The 14040-nt window shown below is 43.4% G+C and overlaps 1 protein-coding gene across 2 annotated transcripts in view; it reads right to left on the bottom strand.

Annotated features, from left to right (window-relative positions):
• Positions 1-14040, bottom strand: part of EFR3A (EFR3 homolog A) — a 107826-nt gene that overhangs the window by 61541 nt on the left and 32245 nt on the right. For both annotated transcript variants that reach the window (XM_072999347.2, XM_072999346.2), the window contains exons 3-6: positions 13391-13467; positions 10922-11049; positions 9010-9160; positions 7967-8088 (exon numbers count right to left, since the gene is read on the bottom strand). In XM_072999347.2, coding sequence (XP_072855448.1) covers positions 7967-8088; positions 9010-9160; positions 10922-11049; positions 13391-13467 — 478 coding nt within the window. The remainder of the gene's footprint in view (positions 1-7966; positions 8089-9009; positions 9161-10921; positions 11050-13390; positions 13468-14040) is intronic.

Below are 14040 nucleotides of genomic sequence, written 5' to 3'. Positions count from 1 at the left end.
AAGTCTTCCATCGTTTGTGTGATTTTATGCACAACGAATACATCTTTTCACCAGAGGGAGCTAAAGACCAGAGAATAATATTACTAGAATGACAAAACCACAGTGCATGTGTGCAACATCTTCTGGTGTCGTTGTTTGCCGTTTGTCTACCGTGGCTTACTTTTACATCAGTTTGTTTGGAGAATGCCACTGTCACAGATAAAAAATGCAGTTTAAAACCAAATAAAAATACAGTGGTGCCTCGCTTAACGGGCGCCCCGTTTAATGACAAATCCGCATAGCGATGAAGATTTTGAAAATGCACCTCTGAAAGCCCCGCTTGTCGCAGGGGGGCACGAGGGAGGGCGCTGGGGGGTGGCGGGTCTGCCCCTGCCACACACCCACACCCACCCCGGCAAAGCACCACTTTCAGAGGCTTCCCCAGTGCATTTCCACTGCCTGTTTACCTGCTGGGCAAGCCTGGGGAAGCTTCTAAGAACAGCGCAGATCAGCTGTGAGGTGGGGAGGGGCTGGAGCGGAGATGGCAAAATGGCCACCCACTGTGTTTTGGCCTGGATTCCTCACTTACCGGGCAGCGAAAATGGTGGCCGCATGGAGGATTTTCACATAAAGGTGAGTTTTTTGCCCACAGGAACGCATTAAAGGGGTTTTAATGCATTCCTATGGGCTTTTTTATTTCGCATAGCAACGAATCCGTATAGCGACGATTTTGGATGTACAGATTATCATTGCTATGCGGGGCACCACTGTATAAACAAAAAGAGTGGAATAGCAAAATAGTTTGCATTTCCCATGATAAGAATCGATAAGAATCTTAGGTTTTAAATGCAGAGAGCCCATATTTAAAGGCGTTCCTCTTTAATGAAGAGTTTTCCAAAATATACCTCAATACTGTAATTTCATCTCATTTTCTCTCTCGATAATGGCCACAGAACTGCCTGAGGCATTTAATACAGCTCTCCATCTTGTTAACAACACCTTCTTTCTAAAGCTGTTTTTAAAATTCTAGCTCCAGAGACTGAAAATACCAACAGAAGACCCAGAACACTTTATTTTAGGACAAGGAACTGCCATAAGATAGATGGTTATCCTGTTAATAGAAACACCAAGGCCATTTGCCCAGAAACAAATTAAGTGAGACAGCTTACGGATATGCAGTCAAGGGAGGGAGCCAAGCACTTCAAATCTGTTAAAGCTTTCTGGAAGATTCCAGACAACAGCCCAACAGCTCTAATATGAAGCCACAAAACAACCTTAGTGGCCAAATGAATCACCACCACACCACAGATCAGAACATGGGCCTTAAGGATCTGGCCCCGAAGTAAAAAACATTATGCAACAGGAGGGAGGCAAAAATTTATCAAAATATATGGACCACTCTACTAGAGTTGTTCAGGAATTTACTAGTTGACATGAGATTACGAAATCTGCTAGGCTGACGACACCTTACACACACTTTATTTCCCTTTCCCTTCCCCCTTCTTTGATGTATGTTCCTACCCAGTTGTGAATATAAAAACCATATACAGTTGACCCCCTTAACCACGGGACCAGTATCCACTGATTCACTTATCCATGGTCTGAAATTATTAAAAATATTAAAGGAAAAAATTCTAGGAAAAAAAGTTATTCTCACATGCATTACCATACCTAGCCACTAGAGGGAGCCAGCAATTGTGCTATGTTGTTGTTATTTAGTCGTTTAGTCGTGTCTGACTCTTCGTGACCCCATGGATCAGAGCACGCCAGGCCCTCCTGTCTTCCACTGCCTCCCGGAGCTGGGCCAAATTCATGTTGGTTGCTTCGATGACACTGTCCAGCCATCTCGTCCTCTGTGGTCCCCTTCTCCCTTTGCCTTCACACTTTCCCAACATCAGGGTCTTTTCCAGAGAGTCTTCTCATGAGATGGCCAAAGTATTGGAGCCTCAGTTTCAGGATCTGTCCTTCCAGTGAGCACTCAGGGTTGATTTCCTTCAGAATAGATACGTTTGTTCTCCTTGCAGTCCAGGGGACTCTCAAGAGTCTCCTCCAGCACCACAGTTCAAAAGCATCCATTCTTCAGTAGTCAGCTTTCTTTGTGGTCCAGCTCTCACTTCTGTACATCACTACAGGAAAAACCATAGCTTTGACTATTTGGACTTTTGTTGGCAAGGTGATGTCTCTGCTTTTTAAGATGCTGTTTAGGTTTGTCATCGCTTTTCTCCCAAGAAGAAGGTGTCTTTTAATTTCATGGCTGCTGCCACCATCTGCAGTGATCATGGAACCCAAAAAGCTAAAATTTGTCACTGCCTCCATATCTTCCCCTTCTATTTGCCAGGAGGTGATGGGACCAGTGGCCATGATCTTGAGCTTCAGACCGTTTTTTGCACTCTCCTCTTTCACCCTCATTACAAGCTTCCTTAATTCCTCCTCAATTTCTGACACCAGAGTGGCATCATCTGCATATCTGAGGTTGTCGATATTTCTTCCGGCAATCTTAATTCCATTTTGGGATTCCTCCAGTCCGGCCTTTCGCATGATGTATTCTGCATATAAGTTAAATAAGCAGGGGTACAATATACAGCCTTGTCGTACTCCTTTCCCAATTTTGAACCAATCAGTGTTTCCGTATCCAGTTCTAACTGTTGCTTCCTGTCCCACGTATAGGCTTCTCAGGAGATAGATAAGGTGGTCAGGCACTCCCATTTCTTTAAGGACTTGCCATAGTTTGCTGTGGTCCACACAGTCAAAGGCTTTTGCATAGTCAATGAAGCAGAAGTAGATATTTTTCTGGAACTCTCTGGATTTCTCCATAATCCAGTGCATGTTAGCAATTTGGTCTCGAGTTCCTCTGCCCCTTCGAAATCCAGTTTGCACTTCTGGGAGTTCTCGATCCACATACTGCTGAAGCCTACCTTGGAGGATTTTGAGCATAACCTTGCTAGCTTAGCAAAGGATACTGTACATAGCACAATCTCTCTAGTGGCTAGGTATGGTAATGCATGTGAAAAAAATTTCTGGTTATTTTTGCTTTTACCATTTTATATATATCCAGTAAACTACATCAGCTTCCTAGGCTAGATGTACATTGAAGTGGGATTATCAAATACCATGGGGAAGGGAAAAGTTATTTAGAAAAGGATGGGCTAATGTCAAAGATGGACATAATTTTTCTTGTATCTTGAAAAAAACTTATTCAAATGTTCAATCTAAGAAAAACGGAAGAAAACTGCTCCTAAATCCAATATGGTCACCTGAAATCATTTCTTTAAGAATTTGATTATGTTATTTTAAACCTTTAACAAAAGAGAAATTTCTCTCAGCTCAGTAACAGAAGACGTAGAGAAGTACAGAAACTTCTAAGAGCAAAGTTTCTGTTTTGTTTTTGTAGCAGAGAAAAGCACCCAAACTAATTAGAGAGTTTGCCTTATCTATATATAGCAGGCCTTATAGGTTTTCAAAGACTTTGCCATGATAATCTATTTCTCTATGATAAAACTAGAAAGAGGAAAGAAAAGAGACAGATTTTTGTCTGTTCCACTCCTAAGATGATACTACCTTTCTATCTGAAGGGTGTTTTTCCATACAGGAAAACATCCATTCCAGTTCCCATGTCAGAATTCTACCACCATAGCCTACAGCATGCATTTGTTGTTTAGTCGTTAAGTCGTGTCTGACTCTTCGTGACCCCATGGACCAGAGCATGCCAGGCCCTCCTGTCTTGGGTAGAGTGGGAGGCATATAAGTTAAATAAATAAATAAATAAAATAAATTCATGTTGGTCACTTCGATGACCCTGTCCAGCCATCTTGTCCTCTGTCGTCCCCACAGCATGCATTAATCAAGCCAAATCTAACATGTTATGTCATGTTATGACATCAGAACAACCCACGAACCCCCAGGATGCTATAGGAGGGTCACCCCATGGTGTGTGGAGCAAGAATGGGAAAAGCCTGATTTTTGTGTCATCCTTGTGACCTGGCAGATGCAAGAACTCACAGACATGGGCAAAAGATGTTGGCTATTTTTGGCAGCAGCACTCCGGGAAATGTCTCCTGTTCTGATCACGAAAACATTCAGGGACAACTTCAGTTCATGCGAACCAGACTTATGACAACAGATACTGCTGTGAGTTTGGATGACTCATTCCCCATGGGGTACCTGGCAAAACACAAGACTTCCCTTAAGGCAGTAGAGAGTCCATTTGATCTTAAGGAGAGACTCCCTGTGAAAGCAATTCATAAATATTTGCAACCCCTAAGTCGATGTTTGCTGCCAGACAAGGAGGGTCACAATATGCAGAGGACGTGACAGTCTGTTATCCTTCACATCTGTCCTTTCTACATCTGACTGCCTTTTAAACTTCTACGCTTCAGTAGAAAGAAGCGAAAATGTATAGGACGCCAGCCTTATTTGGGTTGATTTGATTGGAAATAGGAGCAATGCCATTAAGCTCAAGGGACTAAAGATCTTATTATGCCGTCCAGAAAAAGGGGAAGAATTTCAAAGTGTTAGAACAGAGAGCGTTCAAGACCTGTTCTCCTTCATCTTGTCTCATGAGGGCAAAAAATGAAGCTTTTGCTATCTGTGGAGACTCTTCATGCAACTGGGGATCCTGAAAGATCAGTGCTCCTGAGGGAGACATGCATGAGTTCCAGATGGAAGAGATCAGATCCTCTCTCCAAACTGTCCTTCATGTGGAGACAGCAACAAAGTTAGACGGGATCATGAAGAGGACTCTCTCCCTGCTCAAGCTCTGTAATTAGACCTTTTCTGAATGCTTGACTAGAGCTTGTATTTCCCCGAGCAAACCTGCAGATTTGTTGTTATCATTAAAGCCCAAGGAGGCAAGATTTCTGATCACAGGAAATCAGTTAATTGTATCCCAGTAGCAGTTGTTTAGTCATTAAGTCATGTCCGACTCTTCATGACCCCATGGACCAGAGCACAGCAGGCCCGCCTGTCTTCCACTGCCTCCCAGAGTTGGGTCAAAATCATCTTGGTTGCTTTGCAGACACTGTCCAGCCATCTCTTCCTCTGTCATCCCCTTCTCCTCTTGCCATCACACTTTCCTAACATCAAGAACTTTTCAAGGAGTCTTCTCTTCTCATGAGATGGCCAAAGTACTGGAGCCTCAGCTTCAGGATCCGTCCTTCAAGTGAGCACTCAGGGTTGATTTCCTTTAGAATTGATAGGTTTTTTTCTTCTTGCAGTCCAGGGGACTCTCAAGAGTCTCCTCCAGCACCACAATTCAAAGGCATCAATTTGATAAGTTGCAGAGCTCTTATCAAATCCTCACCTAGTAGGCATCCTTCAGTCTCGAGAGACTATGGTAACGTGCTCTGAATAGAGATCTTGGAACAGTGTCTAGTGTGGCTGAGAAGGCCAATTCGGGAGTGACAATCCCTTCCACACTGATGACAAATACAATCTGTCCCCTGTCCAGCTCCCTGAGTTGGCTGGTTTCGGGACTGCCTCTTTGCCTCGGCCTGCTGGACAAGGGTCTCTTCAAATTGGGAGAGGCCATGATGCACTGCCTGCCTCCAGGCTGAATGCTTTGATGTCAAGGTTTCCCATCTGTTGAGATCCATTCCTAAGGCCTTCAGATCCCACATGCAGATATCCTTGTATCACAGCTGTGGTCTCCCTCTGGGGTGCTTTCCTACCCTGATTCTCCATACAGGAGATCTTTTGGAATCCGACCGTCAGCCATTTTCACAACATGCCCAAGCCAACGTAGACGTTGCTGTTTCAGTAATGTGTACGTGCTAAAAATTCCAGCTCGTTCTAGGACTACTCTATTTGGAACTTTGTCCTGCCAGGCAATGCCAAAAGTGCATCAGAGACAACGCATATGGAATGTGTGCAGCTTCCTCTCCTGCCGTGCACAAAGGGTCCAGGACTTGCTGCAGTACAGGAGTATTCCTATACCTCCCACTAAAATCAGGCACAAAGGAAGGCTGGAAGGGGATGAGCTGCATGTAGGTGTCAACCCCCTGACACTGTGGTCCTCCTTCTCTGTCCACAGAATGCTTCAAGGCAATTTGATCCTGCCTCAATCTTCTCAAGCAGTGGTTCCCAACCTTGAGTCCCCAGATGTTCTTGGACTACAACTTCCAGAAATCCTAGCCAGCACAGCTAGTGGTGAAGGCTCCTGGGAGTTTAGGGATTGTTCTAATTTCCCTTTAGAACAGCATATGGGGACTCAAGGTTGGGAACCACTGTTCTAAAGGGAAATTAGTTGCCAGGCCAGCCTTTCCTAATCTGATTCTCTCCACGTGTTCTGGTCTTCATGCCCCATCTATCCCAGCCAACCAGGCCCCTGGTCAGGAATACTGAATAGACCACCTCAAAGAAAACTAGACAAATAATATACCAGTTGTCTGGTATGGAGGAAAACCAACTAAGTAAACATGCCTGCCAAATCTTACCTAGAATATCAAAATGGAGATAATACAGGCATATTGTATTCTCTCCCAATTTGAAGAGACCCTTGTCCAGCAGGCCGAGGCAAAGAGGAAGTCACAAAAGCAGCAAAACCAGGTAGCTAGAAAGCGGACAGATTGGATTTGTCTTCAGTGTGGAAGAGATTGTCACTCTCGAATTGGCCTTCTCAGCCACACTAGATGCTGTTCCAAGTCCTCCATACAGAACACGTTACCATAGTCTTTCGAGACTGTAGGATGCCTACTGGAATTGTAAGTGAATACCTTGAGCTTTGGGAACAAGTGAGAGCATCTTCCAGAGGTCCCCCAGGGTCTGAGAAAGATGCACCTGCCCTGTGATGCCTCTGTGCTTCCCATATAATGATATTACTAAAGCATCAGCAGTTATCGAGGTGGTTAGGTAAGCAAGGTTGGACCTGGGGAGGTGCATACGATGCTCAGGCTCCACTCAGTATCTTTGAGATCTCCTTTTGGGCAAATGGGCTGGGGTTTCTAGAAACCAAAGGCCGACCATCTGGAATGGATCTAGAGACTGGATCTGAAAGAAACCTTGAGCGCTGCCTGGAGGCTGTTCAGCAATGGATGCAGGAGAATGGACTGAAGCTGAATCTGGGCAAGACAGAGGTCCTTTGGGTGGGTGTCCCAGACATCAGTGGTCTGAGGAAATTACTCTCTTTGGGGGGGGGTGACTCTTACCACCAAGAGTGAGGTTTGCAGTTTGGACCCAGTGTTCACCATGGAGACCCAGGTGTCATCAGTGGTCCATTCCACACATTTCCGCCTTTGGCGGATTGCCCAGCTGCATCCCCATCTGGATGTGGGGGCACTCACCACTTTGGTCCATGCACTCGTAGTCTCAAGATTAGACTACCGTAATGAGCTCTACATGGGACTGCCTTTGAGACTGATGTGGAAATTTCAGATGGTGGAGAATGCGGCAGCCGGACGTCTTACTGGGGTGAAAAGCTACCACCATATTTCCCCCACTCTGGCCTCTTTGCATTGGCTGCCCATTCATTTCTGCATTGATTTCAAAGTCCTAACGATGGCATATAAAGCCCTATGGTTTAGGACCTCGATATCTGGCAGAGCGCCTTCTCCCACCCAGTTCTGCCAGAGTCACTTGTTCCACCCAGGTCAGGCGGCTGAGGGGCCTAATGCTAAGAGAGGTCCGGAAGGAAAGAATGAGGAACCAGGCCTTCTTGGCCTTTGGAACAATTTTGGTGTTTTCAGGAACAAACTTAAAAACCTGGTTATTTGGGCTGGCTTTCCCTCCTGTCATATCTTAATTTCTTATACTTTTGCCATCTTGGATCTATAATATATGCTTATTGGTTTTATTGTTTTTAACTTTGTAAACCGCCCACAGTAGATCTTTGGTCTAGATGGGCGGGATAAAAATCAAATCAAATCAAATCAAATCAAATCAAATCAATCAATCAATCAATTAATCAATCAATACACAAGCAAGCAAGCAAGCAAACAAGCAAGCAAACAAACAAACAAACAAATAAACACATAAATAAAATATGAAGACTTACTCCGTTTGTATTTCGGGATCCTCGTGGTAAGAGTGGCACATGGCACTGAACCGAGAGACAAAGAAGTCGTAGCGCCGGTGGTACGAAGGCGTGTCTTCTTCAATGTTTGCGAACTTCACAAACTAGTGAAACCAGGAGGGGGTGGGGAAGAAAAAAGCCACCAGAGTTGTGCATCATCTGCTGTAACATTTTAAGGAAAACAAGACTGAGCTCAAAACACGCTTCCCTTGCCCAGCCACCGACAGCCAGCACAGCATGCGTTCGATTGCTGGGCTTAAGACAACAAAAACCAATATCCAAATTTGTTTCTCTGGTGCTCAAAAGGAAGCCTATGTGTCCATGCTCAAAAGGAATAGCTCTGTTATTACCCATCACCCTGGGGGGTGGGGGTTGGGACAAAAGAAGAAGACCATGTGTGGCACCCCGAATTCTATGGCGGAAGAACAAGACTCAAAAGACACATTTGCAACTCAATGGCCTAAATCCTTTTGCTTAGTTACGCAAAAGGTGTAATTTTTGGAGGTAAACTGCTTCAAGTTAATAAACCTTATCAGTTGCACACTGAGCAGCACGATTTAATATGTAACAATTAAGATCTGCGGAGATTTCTTAAATAGCAGCGACTAGCCTCCAAAAGTTACACCTTTTACATAACTCAATCAGAGGATTTCGGCAAATCCAAAACACCTTTATGTGCCGGCACTCTTAATCAGAAAAGTAATTTTAACAGTTATATTTGCTTTGTACTGTAATGCCACACAGTTACACCTTCTATACGGGGGAAAGGAATCAGGTACAAGAGCTAGTTGTTTGTATGCAATTTATCTGCTGTTCTGCTACATCTTTTAATTCATGAGTTAAAATCAAGACTTTTCGAAACTATCAAAAACTAACCCTGAACTAACCTATTGTGGAAAACCACCGCTGCCGTTATTTCTAAAAAGCAATTCACAATAAATGGCACACATATTTATAGCTGCTACTGCCACTACTGCAGCACATGCCATTTTAATTTGTGGCTTAATGAAACTGATTTTACTCACTGAGTTGGTTCCCAGAACTTGTAGTTTTGGCTCCCCTGACTCCAGCAGCTTAGCCACCATATGAAGAAAACTTTCCACAAATGGCTTAATGCTCTGAGAATGGCAAGCCATCAAAAGCTGGTCCAGGGCCTCCATGGCGATAAAGACATATCTGAAAGAACAGAGAAGTCAAAAACTTCACAATATAATCCTTTTCCTTCCTTCCTTCCTTCCTTCCTTCCTTCCTTCCTTCCTTCCTTCCTTCCTTCTGTTCCTCCCTCCCTCCCTCCCTCCCATCCATCCATCCATCCATCCATCCATCCATCCATCCATCCATCCATCCATCCATCCATCCATCCATCCATCCATCCATCCATTCAATATTTATATGCCAACTTTCTCCTGAACAATCCAAGACATCTTACAAGCATTTAGAAGAAACGAAGTTGAAAGCCAAATAACAAATTATTGCAATACTGTATTAAAAATGCATTAAACAAATATCAGAGTAAAACTCATAATAAGAACACTATTAATAACACGAGTAAAGCATAGAATAAAATGCTCCCTTAAAAAAAAATCCCCTTGGTCAACTGGCTGTTTTAAGGAAAAGCCTGGCTCAAGAAAAAGGTCTTTGCCTGCTTGCAGAAGGACAGCAAAGATGGGGCCAGCCTGGCCTCTTGTGGGAGGGAGTCCCAGAGTCTGGGAGGAGCAACAGAGAAGGCCCTCTCCTGTGTCCCCATCAAGTGCACCTGTGAGGGCAGTGGGACCAAGAGAAAGGTCTCTTCTGATGAGCTTACATTATATCACCAGGTGAGCTTTTATGGTCAAAAGCTCCAAAGAACAACTAGTGCGGGTATCAAATTTTGCAACGAGAGACTCTGGACTACATTACTGCCATGCTTCCAAACCAAGTATTCTGTATTTGGTCCCACCCAGAGGAAGGGCTGCCTCTTCCATCTTCCTGGACTGATACTTCACACAGGTAAACATGCCCTTGTCTTGTCCTCACCTACAAGGTTGAGAAATTATCTACATTCTTCTCCTTCATGGTCAGGAAGGGAAGCAACCTTTGACCCTCTTAGTATAGCTCACCCACTATCTATTGCCATTTTATACTGGTCATGTTTCTGTGTATGTGCTTTGCATCTAGAAGGAAAGGACACAAGAGGCATGTTTTTGAGGCTGACTTGACCTTGGATTTCAATCATCTTTGGGACCCTTGCAGCTCTAGAATGCTACGTTTCCATGTTATGCAAATGACTGAGATCTTGAAGGGAAAAAAAAGCTCCTTGTCTCACTCCCATGTGGAAGTGGATAATTTTTCTGGACTTTAAAGCAACTCGTAAAAGTATCTCATTCAGCTGGAACAGCCTAAATCGACCAAAAGAAATGATCATAGAATTGTAGAATTGAGTTGGAAGGGGCCTATAAGGCCATCAAGACCAACCTTCTGCTCAATGCAAGAATCGAAAGTAAAGTGTATCTGACGGATCATTGTCTAATTTCATCTTGACTGCCTCCAGCTTTGAAGCACTCATCACCTACCAAGGTCATGTGTTCCACTGTCGTACTGCTCTAACAGTTAATAGGTTTTTCCTGATATTCAACCAAAATCAAGCTTCGGTTTCAAAATGGCCGCCGGGTAAATAAAATGGCTCCCTGATGTTTTCTGGGACGGATTCCTCGCAAGACAGCCACCGAAAATGGCCGCCTTATGGAGTATCTTCACTGGATGGTGAGTTTCCAGCCCATTGGGCTTTTTATTTTCGCATTACGACGTTTTCGTTCTACAGCAATTTCGCTGGAACGAATTAACGTCGTAATGCGAGGCACCACTGTATCTAAGAGCCTCGCCTTCTGGTCTGGTGACTCAGTCAGAAGCAAATAACAAATTCAGGAGCAGGGGGAGGAAAATAAGACGCTTTCTTACCCATATCGGTGTCTAACAACATCCCGGCTCAATCGCTCTGCCAAATAAGTTCCAATGCGATCTAGCTTCTCCGGTGCAGAAACAGCATAGAAAGTCAGCTTCTCCATATCGGCTTTAACGAGCCCATCCTAATCAGGAACACAATTATTACTCAAGGGTTCGTTCTCACCTAGTTAACACAGACTAACCACTCTAGGGGTGCAAATGTCTGTCGCTACTTTTAGAGAATAACTTAGTGAAATCAATGTCAACAGTGGTAACTGAAGTGACAGGAATAATTCACTCTTCATGATCCTGAATCTAGGGCTGGGTAAATGAAAATTGTTCTCCCACACACCCACAAAAACCACCCTCTGATCTGAGCCACTTTCTATCCTCTGGCTTAAACTACCTCACAGGGTTAGAAAAATGAAGAAAAATGAAGGAGACATGTATGCTATCTTGAGTCCATTGAGTAGAGAGCAAAGTATAATGACTTTACAAGAAAGAAGGTTGGTTTATTATTTTGCTTTTGTTTTCAGATGAAGTTTGAGTACATGCCTTTATGACACACATTTAGGAGAATATTTAAAATGCTTTCACGCAGATGGTGAGTTTCAACCCAAACAAATTACCGTATTTTTCGCACCATAAGACACACTTTTTTTCCGAAAAAACATTGGGGAAAAAGTATATGCATCTTATGGAGCGAAATTTCCAGATTATTTTTTCCTGTTTTCTTTGCCTAAAAATTTGGTGCGTCTTATGGAGAGGTGCGTCTTATGGAGCGAAAGCATCAAACAAGCAAAATAAATAAATAAATAAATAAATGAACAAATGAACGAATGAATGAATGAATGAATGAATGAATGAATGAATGAATGAATGAATGAATGAATAAATAAATAAATAAATAAATAAATAAATAAATAAATATAATTGAGATCCCTACAGGGTAAAATTAAATCACGCAACAGTAGCATAGGGAAATGATCTCTGCTCAAAAGTACTTCAGACAAATAAAAAACCGTGAATTCATCTTTAGGAAGACCAAGGACAAAATGTAATGGGATTTACAGAATCCTAGTAGCTTAGAATTAAATTCACTGGCAGTGTAAATTTATAGTTAAAAGGGTAAGAATTTATAGTGCTGGGATTTTTATGGATGAACTGTGCCTTTTCAAATTGATACGAATGTAGGCTGTAACTATATTATACATCTATGGCCTTTTGATGAGCCTTTAACTGCCATGGCTCCATCCTCTGGAATTCTGGGATTTGTAGTTTCGGGAAATACTTGGGGCAGTGTATACGCTGGAACAACAATACAATGCTGTTTATCCTCCATACATTTCTTGTGCAAGATATTACAAACCCAACCTCCCTCGACAGAAAGTGTATTTAGATTTTTTTTAAAAAAAGAACCCACCACAAAATAAAGCAAACGACAGAAATTAATTACAGTATTATTACAGATTGCCATTCATTGGCTGATGAATTATTTCAAAGAGCAGATTCCATCGATCTGCATTTTTCAGAGGTATTATTTTGTATGTGTCCTCCCTTTCAATATTTCATCACAGTAAAAGGCAAAGGTTCCCCTTGACATTTCGTCCAGTCATGTCCGACTCTAGGGGGCAGTGCTCATCCCTGTCTCCAAGCCGCAGAGCCAGCGTTTGTCCGAAGACAGTTTCCGTGGTCACGTGGCCAGCGCGACTAAACACGGAACGCCGTGACCTTCCCACCCAGGTGGTACCTATTTATAGGCTCACATTTTACATGCTTTTTGAACTGCTAGGTTGGCAGGAGCTGGGACAAGCAATGGGAGCTCACTCCGTCGCATGGATTCGATATTACGACTGCTGGTCTTCTGACCTTGCAGCACAGAGGCTTCTGCGGTTTAACCTGGAGCACCACCACGTCCCTATCGCAGTTCATCACAAAATACTGGCTACAATCTCCCATCAGCAGGAAACCGCTGCTCATTAAGGGCAAATTGCTGCTGATGAAACATGATTTTAGGGTGAATCTGACTTCAACACAATGCAACAAAGCCGTTCGCACTCTGAAGTTTCGAATTTAAAACCTTTAAACAGTGACAATTTGTGGCCGGTGATGAGATTTGGGAATCTAAGCGGTGTTGGGCACTCAAAACTCTTAAGAGGCGACTTGTTCGTTACCAGTAAGAAACTGCTATGACTTACACCACTTACTATCTCGAAATACACATTTGTGACATGACTCAGGTAACTGTGTTCAAGCAGAGTTTGGGGTGGGGATAGAGGGTTCAGATCTAACAAGCTCAGAGGGAACCCAGCCCAAAGGGCAAGTCGATTACTATGAGGAAATAAGTAAGGAACAACGGAAAATGTTTTCGGAAATTCAGGTCATAAGGGATTGTGAAATCTTAGGGAGACAGTGGAGACTAGCATTAAATTTACGTTGAATTGCTGAGCTGCCTCCATGTGGCTTCTGGATGGCATCACTTACTTTTGGGTCTTCGGGAAAGATGTTATCCACCAGACGCTTGTAGCGAGGACGCAAGGCGGCACAGCAGCAACAGACGCCTGGATAAAGGAGGAAAAGACCACTCAAGGAGACATAGTCAAAAGAAATCCAGCAAAAACCGCTCTCGAAGGCTTTCACGGCCAGGATCTGATGGTTGCTGTACGTTTCTTGAGCTATTTGGCCGTGTTCTGGAGGTTTTTCTTCCTAATGTTTCCCAGTCTCTGTGGCCGGCATCTTCAGAGGACAGGAGTCAGAACTCTGAAGATGCCAGCCACAGAGACTGGTGAAACGTTAGGAAGAAAAACCTCCAGAACACGGCCAAACAGCCTGAAAAACCTGCAACAACTATTGGATCCCGGCCGTGAAATCCTTCGAGAATACATTTAACAGATACTTAGGTTTTTTGTTAAAACTTGTATCTGTTTTATAATAGCAGTCAATGATTTTCGAATTTTGACCGTGCCCGGAGTTTTTTGAAGAGGAAGAAGAAAGAGAATAGGAAGTCAAGATCTTGTGGGATTTCCAGATCCAAATGGATAGACACCTTGAACACAACACACCAGACATAGTAGTAATAGAATGAAGAAAGGTCTGGATCATTGACATTGCAATTCCAGGGAATGCCAGAGTTG

Source organism: Pogona vitticeps, chromosome 4 (assembly GCF_051106095.1).
Source record: "Pogona vitticeps strain Pit_001003342236 chromosome 4, PviZW2.1, whole genome shotgun sequence".
Lineage (NCBI taxonomy): Eukaryota > Metazoa > Chordata > Lepidosauria > Squamata > Agamidae > Pogona > Pogona vitticeps.
The sequence above is the reverse complement of the archived record's forward strand: the minus strand, read 5'-3'. Positions and strand labels throughout refer to the sequence as shown.